The 18,221-nt window shown below is 39.4% G+C and overlaps 1 protein-coding gene across 1 annotated transcript; it reads right to left on the bottom strand.

The window, feature by feature from the left end:
* Positions 1–806: 806 nt before the first annotated feature.
* LOC118486363 lies at positions 807–4,974 on the bottom strand. The gene is made up of 4 exons (XM_035982749.1): positions 4,321–4,974; positions 4,038–4,113; positions 2,968–3,800; positions 807–824 (listed from the first exon to the last, which is right to left on the bottom strand). Exons 1-4 carry the CDS (start codon positions 4,972–4,974, stop codon positions 807–809), a joined length of 1,581 nt encoding a protein of 526 aa, XP_035838642.1.
* Positions 4,975–18,221: the final 13,247 nt, after the last annotated feature.

Genomic DNA, 18,221 nt, shown 5'->3' with positions numbered 1-18,221 from the left:
TTTGATTCTTTTGATTCTGTATTGGAACTCACGTAGTATTACTGTCAGAGTTTCGTAACCTTAATTCTAGTTGTCTGAGTTTTGCGCTTGATTGATTGTCTGAGTTTGTGTTATAACATTCTGCTGGATCCGAGTTTGATATTATGTATTATGACCGAGTTTCTTTTATGGCAATAAACTGTCTGAGTTTTTGTATAACTATGAAAAAAGGCCTGAGGTTGTAACATATGCTTATGGTCCGATCTTTAAAATGTTAATGCAATCCGAGTTTTGTAAAGCTATGAAGGTCTGAGTTACAAAACGAGCATTGTCCAAGTTTTAATGAATGTTATGTGGTCCGAGGTATATAAATAGCACACATGTCCGAGTTTATTAACAGAAACATAAAGGTCCGAGTTTAACCCCCCCACACATGCATGGTCCGAGTTTAAGAAGTTCCATGGACCAAGTTTAGGAAACTCACATGGTCCGAGTTTATTTCCTGTCCAAGGCCCGAGTTTAATATTATATCACCTAGACCGAGTTTAGTATAATATCACAAGGTCCGAGTTTAATATAATACCCCCCTAGTCCGACTTTGTTAAGGGAAATGAAGGTCCGACCTTATGCACACAATATGGTCCGAGTTTGGAAGGGGCAGTCCCCTCTCTTGTCCGATCTTGTGAAGGTCATTTACCCGAGTTTTAGAAGGCCCATGGTCTGAGTTTATGTAATTTGTTTCTCAAAGCCTGACTTTCAAACAGGGGAAACCCCCCCCCCCCACACACTTGTCTGATATTGTGTAAGTGTATGATGCTGTGTAATTGTCAATTTGAAACAAGTAGCTGCATGATATATTATGTTAATCCTGTTAAGCCTGTATGACACTTTGATTCCCTGACTTCGTTAAACATGTGAAGTATTTACACTGTTAAAGGTATAAAGAGTGTTAACAGTGGCCACTAGAATAATGTACACGTAAGATTAAACCATGAAATCAGGGACGCTACGCATGAATTACGTGAATAGAATTGACTGCTTACATGACGTATGATTCTATGTGAATAATTGTGTGATATTGAATGCAATGGTATGATTCTGCATGTGTGAACATTATATGTAATATCGTCGTGTACACAATAAACGCACAAAGCACCGTTGTTTGAATATCGAGGATTTGTAAACCCTAATGGAACGAATCATGTGCAATATATCCTAGGTCGTGTGTAACGGACTTAGAGATTAATAAACCCTAGAAGCAATAACATACCGAGCAAACCAAGGTGAGTTCACACCCTTACTAAGGCATGGGATTCCCAAGGGCTTGGGAATGGGATTGATGGAATAAGATAGAATAGATTCGTACTGACGCCAATACTAGACTACCATACCACTGTCCTCGGTTGTGCAGGACACATACTTATGCTATTCACTGTCCTCGGTTGTGCAGGACACATACTTACAATTTACGTAGACTTATACTTACTACTATCCTCGGTTGTGAAGGATACCTATACTTATTACTATCCTCGGATGTGAAGGATACTTATACTCATTACTATCCTCGGATGTGAAGGATACTTATGTTTATTACTATCCTCGGTTGTGAAGGATACCTATGGTTACGAGTAGTCTAGTGGTTATACAACATGGGAAGCCCCCTCCAATAGAACGTACTAACGGCCCAGTAGCGCCACCTGTTACAAACGAACTTACTATTACGCATTTACTTTCTGTGAACTCGCTCAACTAGTTGTTGATCCTCTGTTACATGCCTTGCAGGTCTTAGGTATATGGAGCTTGCACATGGAGGAGCGGGTCGTTGTGGGCTTAGATCGTGATTATCTTATTAAACACTTATGACATTTCGTACTTAATTATGTTGGGTTTTGATTATACGCTTCCGCTAAACAATGATAACTTACTTATGTTTTGGAAACACCTTTCATATGGATTTGGTTTGGTTTATATTGCAATTACTTTTACTTTATATAATGTTCTATATGATTGGTGGCTTGATCCTGGTCAGTCACGCTCCCAAGCGGTGATACTCCGCAGGTGGATTTTGGGGGTGTGACAGCACCTTACATGTGTTAGTCAAACCCTTTAACACGAACATTTATTTCACTTCCCATATCATGCAATTTATCTTTTTGGCTTTTTCATTTTTCTAATGTTTTTTGTATTTTTCTCATTTTCTCCCCCTAAAGCAATACATATATATACATCAAACTCTTTTTGTATTTTTCTTTTCTGAGTTTTCTCCCCCTAAACTCCATATCTTTCTATATGTTCCTCTCCCACCCCCCCTAAATTTGTGCATAAATCTTGGATTTTTGCGCAAATTTACCATTTACAAGAGAAAGGACACTTTATATACAAGGTTATAAACTAAGAAAAAGAGAAAATATTTTTGTTTAACCATTCTATCATCAGTTTGAAGACTAATCAAATTCAAATCAAAGTACTGAATTTAAACGGTACCTTTTGCTGATCATTTCTTACTTCTTTTATCTCCTCCAAAGGAAACATATCATCTGTAAAAAAATTTGAACTTTTTGCAACAGTGAAATGTTACCCGTTTTTTATCTCTGGAACAACTGCTATCAACATTCCAGAGATTGTCAACAGCTCATCCTTGGTTGTTCCTGAAAAGTAAGGAGATTAGTAAGACATTGGTACCCAGGCCATCGTGGTCCTGGGATTTCCTGAAGCATCAAAATAAGACACTTCTTTTAAACATAAGTCCCCTTTAATTTCAAGGATTGGAGACATTGCTGCTTTGGATTTGGGTTTCCAAATCTGTTTCGGTCTAGCAAACGCATTTGTTGCCTTCGGTTGAGCAACTTTAGCTGTTTCAGGTTTGTTAGTTTTAGAAAAACATTTGTGTTCCTGAGAAGCTTTGCGTTTGTTTTTGGCAGCGTTCCAATCCCCATCAGAAGGTTTAACCTTGGGATTCACATTCTTCATTGCCTTAGGTGAAGAAACCTTCATTGGCTTGGAATGATTGTTATCCTTTGGTGTAACCCTCTGATTTTGCATATAATAAGGTACGTAGGGACGCCGTGTGCAGTTTCGAGTAATATGACCCGCAATGCCACAGTTGTAGCAAGTTTGTCTTTTCATCGGAAAGACGTTCTGAGCAGCTTGATTCGCTCTGGCAGGTCCTGAAGGACAAACCGGTCCTTTTTGCGCTGGATGTGCCTGCACATTTCTCTTAGACGAAGAAGAATTGGGGTGCTTGTATTTGTTGTTTGCAGAAGTCTTGTTGCTCTGAGCACCATTTTTCGTCTTTTCTCCCTTATTGGAGCTTTCAATCACCTTGTCACGAGCCTTATGAGATCGTGATTGTCCTTGATAAGCAGACTTCGCATACCCCTGACTTTGATCTGCTTGTTTTGACTCATTCCGCTTGTTGTGAACCGGCTCACAAACATCAGCACACGAGTGAGTGTTGGCATTTCGTTGCACTTTTGGACGATGAACACAATTTCTAGCAATGTGTCCAGGAATTCCACAGTTGAAACATGTCTGTCGTTTCAATGTGTGGATATTCTGACAGCTAGCAGCAGTAGCTGATTTCGTGGGTCTAGATGACCGAGCTTGCGTTGCCTGTGTTCCATGTTCCTTTTCTGAGTTCTTCTGTACCTGTTGATCAGAACTAGCACAATCATGAGATTCAGACGGATGATGTGTTTCGTCTTTTATAATTTTAACAGGATCATTTTGAAAAGACGATTCAGTTTCTGTTTTAATTTCTCTTTTAGAAACATTTTCTTGTGACTTTTCAGTTAATGTGACCGCTTCTTCTTTTGAAAAATCTGGTTCAGTTTTAATTTCAGAAGATGTAGAAGTTTCATCAACACATGTTTCATCAACACACGTATCATGTGAATCTACTTGTGGTTTACTTTCAGCTACTGTTTCCAATGGGGTCCCACTCGATTCAACATTAGGGACACCCACTGAGACAGATTTAGAAGAAGAATCAGGATACTCTTGATTTTCTTGAGAAGTGGTTTTAGTGGTTTCACTGAATGCGTCCTGAGGGACCTCACCTGTAACACTTTCATGAACTGAAACATTAGAAACGTTAGGATCACACACATTAGCCGAAAAACAATCATCACCACACTTATTGTTCAAATTATCAACACAAACATCATCAGTTTTGCCCAAAACAACAGGCTCACAAGACGAAACATAAGCTGAAAACGACGCAAACAAAGAACGAGTAAAAGCAATGTCAGACTCAGTTGGTTCAGAATAAGATTCAAAATATGGTTCAGAAACATTTGAACTAATGACCGGTTCACTCCCATGAACATCACCACACTTTACTTCAGAGCTATCATCTGCACATGAAGATGAAACATTAGGATCAATTGTGCCTTTGGGAACAAAATTCAATGGAGTAGACTTTTGTTTCTCAACATGTCTGTCATGAACAGACGACTTGTTGTTTTTCGAACCATAAGTCATTTTACTCTCGTTCATCATCTCCTCCTCAGTCATTGGTAGATAAGTGTAATTATCATTATACGGAGGAGGAGTCTGATTGTAACCCAAACCACGCCCTTTCTTTTCTTTGTATGCGAGTTGTTGATCACATAGGTTTTTAACTAGTTTACTGGAAGAATCAAACTTTTTGATATTAAGTTCATTAATTTGATATCTGTTTCTAATATCTTCCAGTTCCTTAGTTAAAATGCATACCTTTTCTTGAGCTTCTAGGAAATGGGTTGTTTTTACACTCACATCATCCTTTAGTTTGATGATGTCTTTTCGCTGAGCTTCAATCTTTTCTTTATAAAGTTTTTCGTTTTTTGATAAAGAAAAGTTTTTATTTTTGATATCCTGATAATCTTGAATTAGCTCAGCGTTGTGTATTCTATAAACTTCAACTCTTTGTCTACACTCAGAAGTACAGAAAACCGAAAGTGTATCTTCAACCGTCATTTCTTGAACCACGGGTTTGTGAAATATGAATGCCATGATTTCAGCGGGTGGTTGATACTTTTGTTCTTCTCCTCAAAACACAAACCAAACAAGAACCCGTGTACTCGCCGACACAAACCTTTGCACACGAATGAACCTGCTTTCTGAACCGCGTCTCAAATACCTGTCAAACCTTTTAACACACCAAACAAATCTCCCCTTTTTTTAATTTATTTTTTTTTTAAAAACCTTTTTATTTATTTATTTTATTATTATTTTATTGTTTTTTTTTAAATTTAGTAAAACTTATTATTATTATTATTATAAAAGGTAATGATTACCTAATGATTACCTAATGATTATCCAATTATTATAATTATCAATTAATGATTATATAATTATTGAATAATATAATTATTATTATTAATATTAACAGTTCAAACGAAACCACTGTTGTGTCGTCTTCTTCGTAAGTTAATCCGAGAAACCACCCAAAACCCCAAAATTTCAGCCGCCACCACCGATGTTGAACAGAGATGGGGATGGTGGCGGTCGACGATGATGAATGACGAAGGTCGAGATGCAGGATGATCAGAAAACTCGAAACGGTGAAGATGGCCGGTGAATGGAGACGATGAAAAACGGCCGGAGGTGAGTGTGTGTGAAACACGGTGGTCCGACGGAGGTGATGAATGACGATAAGTGCAGTCACCTGAAGATAGTGGTTGATGAGGTTGTTGGTTATGGAGGTCCGGCGAGACTATGATGGCAGTTGCGGTGGTCGGCGGAGATGCGAGGTCGAACAAAGTTGCAGGTTGTGAGATATGTGGGTAACGGTGGAAACGGGCGGTGGTGATTAATATGGTGACCGATGAAGATATGGTTAACGACGAAGACAGTTATGATCGTGTGTGTTGCAGGTTTCCGGCGGCGTCTGTTAATGGTGGTCGTACAATGAAGATGATGAATGATGTCTAATGAAGATGGCAGGCGAAGTGGGAAAGATGACAGCGATGGTTAACGATGGAGATGATAGGAGGTTGTGACTCGAGACCGATACTCGATATGATGGTTGAAGGTTTCGACTCGAGACAGTGAAGAGATGACTCGAGACCTGCTGTCAAGGTTGCGAGACTGTTAAAAGATGAGACTCGAGACCGTAGCGAAGTGGTTGCGACACAAGAATGATATCTCGAGATCTCGGTTGCGACTTGAGAAGTAGGACTCGAAACCGTGAACTTGTTGCGACTCATAGAATGACTCGAGACAGGAGTTGAGACCAGCAACTTGAAGACCTGAAATCGTGGAGATTGCTACTCGAAGATGTATGACTCGAGACTGGGAATGAATGCGAGTCGAAACCGAGGTTGCGTGTCGAGAATGCTCGAGAAGAAGATGATATATCTTGTCGAAACCTGTTGATGAAGGACACTCGAGACTTTGAATGTGATCTTGTGATTGCGACTCAAAACGTGATGACTCGAAACCTTTTGTTGCGACTTCGGAACAATGGACTCGGAACCGTGGTTGCGACAATGGAGGTTGCGACTCAAGACGTGATGACTCAAAACATTTTGTTGCGACTCGGAATGAGATGGACTCGAGACCAGGAAAACTCGATGATTAAAGAACGGTGATGATACTCCGGTGGTTGCGACTCAAGATGGGATAACTCGAAACCGTAAACAGAATCCCAAAAAAAACAATTTGTAAACAATTGTCAACTCTAATTGATAATTTCAGATGATATTTCGAATGTTTGTTACATGGATTTTGGAAACAATTGTCAACTTTCCGAAAAAACTTGAGATTTTTTTTTTCAAAAATAAAATCTTTTTAATTTTTTAATTAGAAAAAGTAAATCCCATGAACAGAATTTCGAATAGATCAAATTCCAAAATATGATGAGTTTTCAATAAAAACCGATGAATACTTCGAAGAACGCGAAGAACACCAAACCAAAAACAACGAATATCTTGAATATTTGATATCAAACCGAGCCTAGAAATAGGTTCTTTGGCTCTGATACCACTTGTAAGTCCCGTAAAACGGATCTTTCAATGATATCAAAAAACACCAAGTTTGTGCGGAATCCAAACTTGATGTGATTCAAGAATAAATCGAAAATATGAAAATACGAATCGAAAAACAAAGAACACACCTGAATCACTTTCAACACTTGCACACGATTCTATTACTATCAAGCAAAACCGTCTAGTACAAGTGTTCTTCACAACCAAATTGCCTCCCACTCTATGACTCTAGAATTTCTGTAACATGGAGGATCCAACCCTAAAACAAGTAGAAAACTTGTTTATATACCTAGGCAAGCCCACTTCCCACATGGGCTCCCCTTGGGCCTGCTTGGCCCACATGGCCTAAAGCTTAGCCCAAGTGACCTATAAAGGTCCACAGCCTAATATAAACTAACCCAGTAAATCCCAGTTCGTAACCATAGTCCGTTGTATTAATTTGATGCGTCAGTCTCACACTTTAGGGCCTAACACAACCGTTCCATAGTTTTGAAAATGCAACCTGAGAAAGAACATGCGAAAAAGTCAACATAAAGTTGAGCGAGTTCATAGTGATAACCGGTTTAAAAGTTGTGGAGAAAACATAATAGAATCATTTTTCTCGATATATCATATGAAAATTGTGAGTCTAGCCCACGAAAATCTTTGTGCATTGCACGAATGGGAGCTTGACCCTCGCAATTGGTCATCAGGTTGTCAATACATGGTCGAGGCGAACAGTTCTTAACTGTCACCTTGCTAGGTTCTCGATAGTCAATACACATGTCCAACGATAAGGCTCATCTTCACGGATATCACTGGGGCTCCCCAAAGCGAAAAAAAACAAGGTCCAACAAAACTCATGTCCAACGGTTCCTGTAGTTGATTAGACAGTTCTTGTAACCCTCCTGGTGCAAGACAGTAAGGAGTATGAGTAACCAGGGTTGCCTCTGGCGCGAGATTGAACTGAGATTCAGACTAACAGTTGTGGAAGTAACCCTGAAAGTTCCTCGGGTAGCCCACCGAGAGAAATCTCGACGTTTGGTGGATCCTTGATCCTCTTTTCCTTAACCCTAACATCGGTAACGGTTGCTAACATAGCGGGGTAATCCCTCCGTAGACGATCCTGGCTTTCATTGCTGAAATGACACTAACCTTTGCGCCACTCTTACGCTTTAGAATAGATAACGATCCTCCACTAAAGGGAGGGATACGCAAAATCTTCCCTCGCATGTCATATCTTCGTGACATATGGATAACCAATCCACACTAATTACCGCATCAAAACTATCAAGAATAGCAGAAGGAAGGTCGATGTCGAACCCTTGTCGCACAAGGTCGAGTTTGCATCCCAGCGAACATATGAGGTTTCAATTGACTGGCCATCAGTCGATTCCACAACAGGTTCGGTTTCAAGAAGCATCAGGGTTAAACAGAAAAGAGACGAAGCAATTAGCTACCCATACAAGCTACCATGGTGCAATTTTGCCTGGCGTCGCTTACACCAATCCTAAATGCCCTACCACGAGTACCACTTCCAGTGTTGTTGTTTTTGTTACAAGGATTTCCAGTACTATCGTCATCCCCTTGGTTGTTGTCGTCTTCAATTATTAACGGCTTATCCATGTCATAGGCACTTTCATTTCCATACTGTAGGCTACGATTACAAGTACCTTGTCGTTGCCATGACTGTGACTCTAATGTCGTTGCTTGAAACGAAGCCCTACGATCTTTCACCAACCAAGTCCATCCTTTCACATTCTGTGCCACGTCCTAAAGCGCTAATCACTGTGCTGGTACTCACACATTCCACACTATAATCAGTTGCCATCGCTTATGCCCCGACTGATTCGTAAGAGTTGACTCCCATGAGTCGCTGACTAGGGTTAAAGATTCAATTGAAGTCAAATTGCTGATGTTCTTTGCTTGTAATTCGGGCCGTCCAAATACTGAAGTCGGTAAAATACTACGCTCATCCTCTTGTCCATCGATCTAGCAAGTTGATTGAGCAATACACGGTATGTTGCGAGAGTGTTGCAGAGGTGATCGCACTTCGGGACCTAAGGTGTCAACGCGCTAAGTTCCAATAAACAAAGTTAGGTGAGGAAGGTATAGACCAATCATTCGACGCTGAGACATCCAACTCAGGGACGTTCGTACAAGCACTTATCATCCTATCCAGTTTGCTAGGCGTTCAGATGGGTGTTCAGGCAATACTCGATAGCATCGAGATTCGTAAGGGTTTAGAAAGGAGTGAAAAGATCGTGTTCAAGTAGGAGGCAATCTCGGTTAGAACTCCTATAGATTTGTTATGTTTCTCACAGCTCGAATAACGGAACAGAACCCCTTTTTCACTTGTTAAGCCTCACTGGGACTCGCATGCACCCCACATTATTATTATGTGTGCACCCACAATAATATTGTGATATGCATGCTCATCTCAATTCCTCCTAACTTATGTCAAATGGCTCTTCAAACTCAGATATCAAACGGAGGTTATCAAAACGAAAAGATCACAAGGATCTAATGACTACGACACACTAACTACGCATCATAGAGTAAACAAGCACTCCATGCCATCACGCTATAGTGACGAGTGTGTGTTTGTATGTTACGTCATAAAAAAAATATGTACTAGTCATGTAATGTATGCAACAAGTGAGAAAGACGAACCTTGCAATCTGGAGTTGGGTGTCATGGTCGTATTCACGTATTCAGAACTGTTCGGTTATAGTCTAGTTTTATAAAAACATTTTTAAAACCGAGTTCACTATAACTAGTGGCTTTGATACCAAACTGTCAAACCCCAAAAATACCCCAAGCGGAAACCCCCGCGAGGCGTGTGACATTCTAGGATCTAGCCACCAATCACGTTGAACTCATACAAGATTTTAAATGAAACTTTCATTCATTAACATAAAGTGTTACAAAATAGTAATTACAAATCTTTGTATTCAGCGGAAGCATAAATCGTTAGTTATGTGTTTCATAAACCATATGTGTGATAACCATTAGACTCATCTCGCGATTCCATGTATCTCGACCCATGACCACTCCAGCATCCCAGACAGCAAGTTCCACATCCACATATACCTATAACCTGCGACCATGCACACACGTGTATCAGACAACGCTGGTGGGTTCATAGTTTTACAAAAACGTTAGTTACCAAATGTTTAATTCCATTCATTGATTTCAATGTTGATAATACCTCGGATACAAGACGGCTCCTGATTTATTTTGCCCTTTCCCCAATGCTCATATCAAAGCATTGGGCATGACTGAGTCATTAGTTCACACCCGTCCTCTCAGGTACGGGGTGAGGGTGCTGAACCTAGATAGTGCTACCAACTAATACTCTGTTACCTCTCAAGTAACAAACAGATGGGACTTAAAGGTGATAGGACGAGTGTATTATCCAACATTCCAGATTTACCCAGAAGACGTATTCCTCTGAGGAATACCCAATTGATTTACCCAAAAACCTATCCCTCTCAGGGATACCCAATGACTGTCCCAACCACCGGGACACATGCTCAAGAGGAAAGAACTCACCTTTGATTTGCTCGGTATGTTAAATTACTTTACCCGTTCCAAGTTGGTCAACCAAACCCTACCGTGGTTACCAAAAATGATCAGTTTGTAAACACATACCCAATTCACGTATTCAACAAGTCACACAAAATATTATTGTCATGTAACCGTAGCAAATGCTTGGGTTTCATACACGTTTATAACACAAGTTCGTGTTTCCAACAATGGTTACCTACAATCAATCATCAGTTACTTATCTCACACAGTTGGCATCTATCACAAGATCACAGTATAACATGTAGCACATACCCAGTTCTATACATGTTCACATCTCATGTGAATATCACATAACAACTTACAACCGATGGGTGTTTTAATCACACAAGTTAAATCAGGATTCTCATTGTTAGTTATTATTACCCTACATCAACGGTATTTTATGACAACAATAATCATCATCAGGTGCATTATATTAATCTACTGTTTCTACTTTTACAGCGAAGTGTCCCTTGTGACGAAAAACTAATATGTTTCGTCGAGCTACATATGACGAAAGACCCCTATCTTTCGTCGAGTTACTTGTAACGAAGAACCCCCTAACTTTCATCGGCTCACATGTGACTAAAAACACTATATTTCGTCGGGGACAATCCTTCGTCACCCCTAACAGACAGACGGTCACAATCCCCATTAATCACGCATCATCAGTTACTAAATCTTTGGCATGCTCATCGGATCAAACATCAGTGTTTCTGTTTTTATTTTTACCAGCTCATCAAACCCTAATCGATGTTCATCAATAACACTAATATTGTTAACACATTATCAATCATTGCCAGGGTCTTATTACCGATTCATAAACCTACTACTATGAAATCCCAAATCATCATATCTAATCATAACAATCATCACAGGAATTCAGAACAGTCATCACATGTAATCACAACAATCAACACATGTAGATTACGACAACTAACATGAATTAAACACTAACCGAGAAGCCGAGGTTATTAGATTGCTTGAGACGCAAGAGGCTTCGAGATATGACGTGATGTCGTGGTCACAATCAAATTTAATCCAATTACTACTAAATAGATAGCGGTAAGTGGGTATCGAACACAGGGAGTTTGTGGAATATGTGCTATTTAAATTGTTTCTCTAAATTAACTAAGGTAAACTAAATTGCAAGAAATATAAATTCAGAAGAGTTGGTTTGAGTGAATAGGTTTAAGAACTAAATTTAACTAAATAAAATTGCAAGAGAAAACATTTGGTTGTAAACAAATTAGAGACAAATGATCATCCTAGATTTCCGGTTTCAATTGAAATTTATGTTATCATTCCACTAGAAAGAACTACATAGACATAGCTCATGTGTGACTACTTGCAGTGATGAAAGGGAACTAAGTACTCAGATTCCTAGAATGTGAGGTTGTTACCCGATGATCAATCAACCCTTACCCAAGCCTAACTATACCCCTGATATCTCGATTGCCCACGGCACCAAGAACGTATGGTTTCTAATTAGTTCAATGTAAGAATTAACAAGCTACTAACAAACAATCACACACCATAACAAACAAACCATAAAGATAAGGATTGCTATTCTAGAAATTAGGACATCAAACATGAAATGTCTCAAGCAAACCTTCAATCCAGGATGATCATAAAGTGTTTAGCCACTCATCGCTCGAATCAACATCATAACAAAAGTTTCAATGTTCAAAGGAATCACCAACATAAAACAAGAGATTAACTAGTGTTCTTCAAGCTCCCATGTCTCCAAAATTTCTCTCTATTCGTTCACAAGCAAGTGGTGTAACCGAAAACACATGATAGGCTCCCCCATAAATCTCCTTGAAATGACAATTAAATGTGGAAGTTACAAAAAAACATCAGACGGCGTCGTAAGCTACGCCAGCCGCCGTAGCTTACGGCGGTCAACACTCATTCGGATCCTCATACAGCGACGTAGCCTACAGATGGCGCCGTATGTTACGGTGCCAATTGTTTCTTTACGGCATATGGAGCCTGTCTTACGGCGATGTCTTTTGGCAAATGGTGGAAGTCGTAACCTACGGCTAGAGCCGTAGGTTACGGTGCTGTATGTTATGCTTTTCTTTGTTTGCTTCGTTACAAGTGGAATTTGCACTTCTTGTTTCCACGATCATTTAGCATCCATCCAAACTTCATATTATCCAACTTTTATGCACTTTAACACCTGCAAATACCAACGCACCGTAGTTACCAAATTCCCACAATTAACCGAATAATGCATGAGATGTGCACATATTTAGCCCATTTAAGGGTTGTCCTACGGACCACCCGTCACATCCCCACACTTACCTGTTGCTTGTCCCAATCAACACATTTAAAAACCATTTCAAACATCAAGCGATCAATTATGCAATCCAAACTAAACTGTGTCGTCCTTCTCCTAACTTTCAATCATACCACAAGACACACCCCTCACAACACTCTCGGTGACAAGAAATATTAGCACATAATGGTAAACCACTCAATGCGTGTATGTCTGTGTGCGATAATAAGCTTGTATAAAAATCAAGTTTCCTCCTAACAAATATTTAGCATGCTTTTGAATCAAAGGAACTTACGGGTTGTAACGGGTGTCACACCCCCAAAATCCACCTGCGGAGTATCACCGCTTGGAGCGTGACTGACCAGGATCAAGCCACCAATCATATCGAACAATATATATAGTAAAAGTAATTGTCATTAAACCAAACCAAATCCATATGAAAGGTGTTCCAAAACATAAGTAAGTTATCGTTGTTTAGCGGAAGCGTATAATTAAAACCCATCACAATAAAGTATCAAATGTCGTAAGTGTTTAACAAGACAATCACGATCCAGGCCCACAACGACCAGCTCCTCCCTGTGCAAGCTCCATGTATCTAATGACCTGCAAGGCATGTAACAAAGGATCAACAACTAGTTGAGCGAGTTCACAGAAAGTAAATGCGTAATAGTAAGTTCGTTTGTAACATGTGGCTCTACTGGGCCGATAGTATGTTCTATTGGTGGGGGCTTCCCATGTTGTATAACCACTAGACTATTCGTAACCATAAGTGTTCTTCACAACCGAGAACAGTAGTACGTACAAGCTTTACGTAGGATTACGTAAGTATCCTTCACAACCGAGGATAGTAGTAACTATAAATACACGTTGGATTTACGTGAGTATCCTTCACAACCGAGGATAGTAGTAAGTATAAGTATACGTAGATTTTACGTAGGGGTCCTGCACAACCGAGGACAATAAGAAGCATATGCATATGTGGCTTTACGCATGTGTCCTGCACAACCGAGGACAGTAAGTAGTATAAGCATACGTAGGTTTACGTATGTGTCCTGCACAACCGAGGACGCTGGTATGGTAGTCTAGTAATAGTGTATGTACGAATCTAGTCAATCTCATTCCTTCAATCACATTCCCATGCCCTTGGGAATCCCATGCCTTAGTAAGAGTGTGAACTCACCTTGGTTTGCTCGGTATGCTAAAGTATGTTCTCAAGTAATCAGTCAAGTCCTATATTTATACACGTATTTTCAATCAGTACAGGATTGTAAGGCTTTGCATGCACTCAATATCGCAAAGTGTGTATCACAGTTACATCATGCAATACATAAACGATTAATCATTCCATACGAGGTTCTAAATCACACGCAAGTCCCTTTCTAAGTTGTCATGCTTAACATATCAATGCATCAAACATAGTTAACTTACGTAACGGAGCTAATCGGAACAACAGAGTCAAATCAGAATCAACCGAGTTAACAGTCTTGACTTAACAGGGTTAGCAGCTAACAGAATTTTTCGTGTCAGTCATTCAACGAGATCACATATAAATCACAAACTCAGACTAGGTACTCAAGTATGAAACTCGGGCATATATGTATAACAATAATTCGGACATATGTGCATAAGTAGGAACTCGGATATGTAGATATAACAAAACTCTGACACATAAATGTATGAGTAGACTTGGACATGTATGTTTAACAGAAACTCGGATCCTTCACTTTCTAAGAACTCGGACCCCTTATGCTCATCAAATACTTCGGACCAGGTAACATATCAAAAGGTCGGACATCTTGTGAGTTCATAAAGGTCGGACCTAGTGTCTCACCTATAGAACTCGGACAATGTTCATTTAAAAGTCGGACATTCATGCATGGTTAAAGAAGTCGGACCACTTGTTTATTAAAAGTTCGGACTATATTGCATTCATTAAAAGAATTCGGACCTTTTAACTTCATCACAAAGATCGGACACTTAATGGTTATAAAAATCGGACCTTTAGATGTTTATATATAAACTCGGACACCTTAGAGTATCTCACAAAGCTCGGGCAATGCATTTTCCAACAGAAAGTCGGACCTATGAAACATATAGAGGTCGGACTATCTCAAACATGTAGAAGTCGGATCTTGTTGTTTATCTAAGAAGAATTCGGACTAGCATCAGAGATTAAAACTCAGACAATGTTAACAAGCAAAACTCGGATCATGAACATCCTCTCAAAACTCAGACACTTACGTTAGGGTTACGAAACTGTGATAATAACAATACGTGAATTCCAATCATTGCACAGAATCAAAGATCATAACAGTTACGTTCTTGTGTTTATACAATCGTGAAACCCTAATTACATATACTGGCAACCATTTTAATCCAATTATCAGTCACAATTGTAGCATATCATGTAACAAACCATTACACAACTAGTCACCATCATATTACAATAATCAGAATCAAATTAAAGCACAGAACCATCAAATCAAAGCTAGGGTTTACAAGTGTTCTAATAATCAAGAATTGATATAATCAAGCAATCAGGAACAACGACAAATCATTAATAATTACCTTGGATTGATTCTAGACAGAAAGAGGATAATCAAGCGTGATTAAGAACTTGTGATGATGATGATGATGATGGATTTCCAGAGAGAACCAAAGAGAATGAAACTACGTGCTTTGTTTTGTGTGCAAATGATTAGTGAAAAGGGATTAGGGTTAAGTATCTCTAGGATTTCACTAATTACCCTCTACCTCCCTAAGTATCATATTTTACACATGTACACCATCTCATAGCAATTTCATATTTTCACCACCAAGTTTATGCATTTAACAAATTTATCACAATTACACATAACCATGCATAATCACACAATGCACTTTATTGTATCAAAACGTTACAGTTCCATAGCCAATTATTTGTACAATTAAACAACTAGACAATACATGAACGTGCAATAAATGCGAAATAGAAATCTTGGAAATTCGAGTTGTCACAACGGGGCTAGATGCAAAGGTAGGCAAATGGTGGAATGCATATATAAAAGAGCTAATTGATTTGACCCGGTTTTTATTTCTACTACTAACAAAGCAAACACCAAATATATACACACTTTTTCAACACTCTCAACTACCATACAAACTAATCATTTCTTTTTGCATTTTTCTCGTATTTTTCTTTTTTTTATAACACATCAAGCTTCAATAATATATACAAGAACATCAATACTACATAATAAATCTCCTAAACCGGGTCATCTCAAAAGGTCAAATTTTATAGGAAGTAGGCTTGGGTCGCAACCGAATGGTCTAAGGCTCAAACGTGGCTCTCTAAGGACCAAACCCCACCCCTCACAATACCAAGCTCATATATGTAAAGTATGAGATCCAACCCACCAATCCCGCACTCTCACCAATCTAGACGAGGCTTCCTAAAAGTCCCCTATCATTTTCAAAAGCATACTAATTCTAGGATTTAACAAGGATTCGCACACAAGTTCTATTAACACACGACACACACCGCCACTCAAACAATGAAATATCAATAACAATCATGTGTGGCTCATATTCTCACCAACAAAAGACTATAGATGGGTGTCGGTGTGTCAAGTGAACAACATTAAGCTTTCAAATTTTGACAATTTTTCGCTTGATTTCACAATTTTTTAAAATTCTCAAAAATTTCCCCCCATCCCCACACTTGGGATACATTGTCCCAATGTATGATTTTGAGGGGAAGATCACTTTTACACCAATATCATCAACTTTTTTTTAATAAACAAAAACACACTAATAAACTACGATATTTCAAAGCTAAAGAACATGACAAGTCTAAGGAAAAAGTACATTGACCTGTGAAGTTTGACACAACAGATATTGTAAATGATCCAATTTCATATCACCACCTTCACACAAATATCCGCACATCTTCCCCACACTTGAATGTCGCCATGGACCTGAAACATAGAAAAATTGACACAGCAAGATCAATATTAAACCCCGGGTTGCCTCACAAGCAGCGCTAAGTTTCGAGTCTTCAGCCAGACCATGCCTCCCCCATTTAAGCTAGCTCAAAGAAGCGGTTCCTGCCATCTCCATCACTTCCTTGTGCCATTGAGCAAAATGCATCCATCTTGTTTTGACTCGGTGGGTAATCAAATACGCTATTGCTTGAACCCATATGCTTTTCTTCACGATCCGGTGGGTGATTTCTTCTCATTCGTTGGAACACCTTTTCCCTAAACCCGCTATCATCCGCCTCAAAAAACTCGTAACTAATCATCTTAGTCTGAACATTAAATGAAAACTTATGGTTCTTTTCGGTCATGTTAATAATTCCTTCTCTACAATCAATTTGAGCATTTGTCGTATAGAGAAACGGTCGACCCAAAATCACCCTTTGTTGTGACGCCATCGTGGTAGTAGAATAATCTAAAACCAGAAAATCCACCGGGTATTCGAATTCTCCCAACCGAATTAAAACATTCTTAACCATTCCCCGTGGACGCCTCCAACTCTCATCCGCCAAGCTCACCATGGTGTCTACATCTTCAAGCGGACCGAAATTGTACATGTCATATAGCTCACCCGGTAACACACTCATGCTCGCCCCATAATCCAACAATGCATGAGGAATTTTTAGTTTCCCCACTCGGATAGACACGATTGGCGCTCCATACTCTTTATCATTCTCGATTTCGGCATCTTTTTCCAAACCTGCATTCACTTGATACGAAGAAGTTAGCAAAGTTTCATTAAATTTAGTACTAGGAACGGTGCTTACCACATTAATATTAGCGCCTTTTATGTTCTTGGGATTTGTCACCGTGTCACTCTGTAGCTGGCCTTTTGCTTTCTTCAATATCGCTACGTCACTCACAAGTTGACCCATTTGAGTGGTCAACGATTGAATAGCTTTATCACGGATTTCATCTTTTTGAATGCGAGCATCATCAAGCTGATTCCTTCATTGCATCTCAATTTGCATCGCCTTCAACATCTCCATTACTTCGTTTCCACTCGAAAAGCTTTGACTCGTTTGATATTGCCATTGAAATCCTTGGTTTCCTTGGAAGTTCGGGTTTGCTTGATTTGAAGAGTTCCCATACCGAAAATTTGGGTGGTTTCTCAACCCAGGGTGGTAAGTGTTAGAATTCATATTATAGTTTCTACCACCCCCTCCTTGACCTTGTACCGCATGAACTTCTTCATATTGCCCTTCCACCACTCCTTGGCATTTTTCAGCCGCATGACCTATTTCATTGCAAATAGCAAAAACATCATAAATTTGATTTGAGGTTTGAACATTACCATCATCAACCGCATGCACTTGTGTTCTGGTAATGGCCGGTCGTGCTCTCCTTGATTCTTGAGCTTTCCTCTTTGATGTAATTGCCATTTGTTCCAAGAACTCCCAATCGTCATTCTCGTAATTCGTA

Source organism: Helianthus annuus, chromosome 2 (assembly GCF_002127325.2).
Source record: "Helianthus annuus cultivar XRQ/B chromosome 2, HanXRQr2.0-SUNRISE, whole genome shotgun sequence".
NCBI lineage: Eukaryota > Viridiplantae > Streptophyta > Magnoliopsida > Asterales > Asteraceae > Helianthus > Helianthus annuus.
Note: the sequence above shows the minus strand (reverse complement) of the source record. Positions and strands in the feature narration are given on the sequence as shown.

Excerpts from the sequence above, each read along its gene's own strand:
- LOC118486363 (XM_035982749.1), bottom strand. The coding sequence starts at position 4,974 with ATGGCATTCATATTTCACAAACCCGTGGTTCAAGAAATGACGGTTGAA. Across the intron at positions 4,114-4,320 it reads GTGCAGATGATAGCTCTGAA|TGTGGTGATGATTGTTTTTC; the intron begins GTAAAGTGTGGT and ends TTGAACAATAAG. Across the intron at positions 3,801-4,037 it reads AGTTCATGAAAGTGTTACAG|ATTTTTCAAAAGAAGAAGCG; the intron begins GTGAGGTCCCTC and ends AAACTGAACCAG.